The 2,746-nt window shown below is 45.6% G+C and overlaps 1 protein-coding gene across 1 annotated transcript; it reads left to right on the top strand.

Annotated features, from left to right (window-relative positions):
• The first annotated feature begins 451 nt into the window (after nucleotides 1-451).
• LOC123184894 (peroxidase 2-like) lies at nucleotides 452-1,639 on the top strand. The gene is made up of 2 exons (XM_044596935.1): nucleotides 452-712; nucleotides 809-1,639. Exons 1-2 carry the CDS (start codon nucleotides 452-454, stop codon nucleotides 1,586-1,588), a joined length of 1,041 nt encoding a protein of 346 aa, XP_044452870.1. The 3' UTR covers nucleotides 1,589-1,639.
• The last annotated feature ends 1,107 nt before the right edge of the window (nucleotides 1,640-2,746 follow it).

Below are 2,746 nucleotides of genomic sequence, written 5' to 3'. Positions count from 1 at the left end.
GAATATCAGGTGCTCCGGAGGATGCTCCCGCTCCCATGCTCCGATGTGAAGTCGGCCGCTGGATCTCAGATTCACTAGGCAGCATTTGATCAGTGTGAGCTTTGCAGAAAATCCTTCGAACATCCCCAAAATAATGCTTTGGCCCGGTAATGCTGGTCATTGGTCACAGATATAGGATTGAGGTCGCATCGGAGCACCTAAGCTGCAATGTTAGCCGGTTGGGCTGTGAGATTGTGCTCCCCATGGATGTTCCTGGTTGACTTGAGCACACACATGCAACCTACCACCGGTTCAAGAAACAAAAACAAAAGTTTACACGAGCACATCAAGTTTCAGGGTCAGCTTCGACCTATAAATAGGCCTGCAACACATCAAGTTTCCTTCACCCATCTCTGATCAATTCCCCCCTCCACTCTCTCGAGCTCCGTATTAGTTTCGAGAGCTAGCAACCATGGCTGGTAGTGAAAAGAAGTTTGCCACCTTGGCTCTGCTGCTAGCATTGCTTGGCTGCGTGGCGCGCACGTGCGAAGCAAGCTATGGGTTTCTTCCTCCTCCTGCCCCGTCGCTCACCTACGGTCACTACTCCAAGGTCGAGAATACTTGCTATGGAGCGGAGATGATCGTGAGTAACATTGTAAAGGAGGAGGTGAACCGCGACCGTGGCATCGGCGCCGGGCTCATCCGCCTCTTGTTCCACGACTGCTTCGTCCAGGTATGCATATATCCAGAGTTACATACGCTGCACACGTCGATCTCTCGCATGCATGTTTGCCATTTGACGTGAACAATTCATGCATTTCCATGCCAGGGTTGCGATGGGTCTGTCCTCCTTGACATTAGCGCCACGCCCAACGAGCCGACCGAGAAGGACGGCATCCCCAACAGGCGCAGCCTCCGCGGCTTCGAGGTGATCGACAGGATCAAGGACGCGCTGGAGGCCACGCCCGGGTGCGAGCGTGTCGTCTCGTGCGCGGACATCGTCGCCTTTGCTGCGCGCGACGCCACCTACTTCCTCAGCAACGAGACGATGTACTTCGAAATGCCGTCGGGCCGCTACGACGGGAACATGTCCCTCGCGAGCGAGACCCTCCCCAACCTGCCCCCTCCCTTCGCCGACATCACGATGCTCGAGGGTTTGTTCGCGAACAAGGGCCTCAGCCTCGACGACATGGTCACCCTCTCCGGCGCGCACTCCGTCGGCGTCTCCCACTGCTCGTCCTTCCGTGACCGCCTGCCGCCCAACCCTTCTTCGGATCCCATGGCCATGAACTCTACGATGGCCAACTTGGTGACAAGTCAGTGCAGCAGAGGCGACAACCCTACGGTGGATCAGGACATCTACACCCCTGGATACCTGGACAACCAATACTACAAGAACGTGATTAGCCACGAAGTGTTGTTGAAATCAGATGCCGCGCTCGAGTCGCCCAAGACACTTGAATCCGTGAAACAAAATGCTAAGTTCTCTGTGGACTGGGAGTTAAAGTTCGGGGAAGCCATGGTGAAGATGGGCAACATCGACGTGAAGACCAGCAAGAATGGGGAGATCAGACACAAGTGCTGGTCCATCAACAAGAACTACTCCTAAGTGACTAGAAACCGACCAGAGTTGTGTGTGTTACTATGGACTTTCCATTATTGTTCTTCATTTAATTATTATTTGGCACTAAGGTTGCGTAACTCATTTTCTCATTACATTTAATTTACTGAAAATATTGTCAGTGTACACTTTAATAATTAGTTAATGAGATTAATCATCATGGTTTTGGTTTAGAGGCACTCGTCACTTTCTCCGGTAAAGCACTTCTGCTTTGGTAGACCCCCCTAAACACAAGGACGGCTCAGATTAGCCCATACCTCTTCATAATAAAGGACATGATGGTCACATTTTGTTGTGTATGTTTTTCTTTTTAGAATATCCATTCGATGTATACATATAGGCCGTACACTTGCGCGCTGGGCCATCCCAACCATCTCTTTAAATTGCAAAAATATATGAGTGCGCCAAGATTCGAGACAGGAACTTTTGGTTCAAAATGCAACGCCATAACCAACTTGCCACCACCACTTAACATGGTTGCAGGAGTCTTTCTTATTCTTTTCTTCTATCCGCTTTTTTCCCCCAAATTTCTTCTTTACTTCTTTCCTTCTTTCCTTTTTCTTGCTCTTTTTTTTCTCGTTTTTAACGGTTTTATCCCAGATTTATTTTCCTTCTCTATTTCTTATTTTTCGTTTTCCTTTCTTTTTTGTTCATTTTTATTTTCCCTTTTCTCTTGCAATGTGCAAACTTTTTCCAATTTCGTTTTTATGAATGAATGGACTTTTAACAAAATTTGCGAATATTTTTTCAAACTTGGTGAACGTTTTCCTAAATTGATAACTTTTTAAAAATTCATAAAAAATATTGATGAACATTTTTTAAAAATAGATAATTTTTTTTCAAAATTGATGTTCCTTTTTCTCAAAATTGATGAAGTTTTTCAAAATGAATGCATATTTTCAAAGTAGATGAATTTGTTTTGCCAAAATTGATGGACTTTTTTCAAAATCGATGAACTTTCTCAAATCCTTCAGAAAAATCTACAAACATGAATATTTTTCTCAATTCATGTTCCAAAAAATGCAAAACTTGTTGAAACCCGAAACCACGTGACATGGTGCCTTAAATCGATCATACAATGACATGAAAAAAAACTGAGACCATTTAAGAGATGTTGAGAAATGGGCTACTCCCAATTGGACTCTT

This window comes from Triticum aestivum, chromosome 2A (assembly GCF_018294505.1).
Source record: "Triticum aestivum cultivar Chinese Spring chromosome 2A, IWGSC CS RefSeq v2.1, whole genome shotgun sequence".
In the NCBI taxonomy this organism is placed as follows: domain Eukaryota; kingdom Viridiplantae; phylum Streptophyta; class Magnoliopsida; order Poales; family Poaceae; genus Triticum; species Triticum aestivum.
This window is presented reverse-complemented; position numbering and strand designations above follow the sequence as displayed.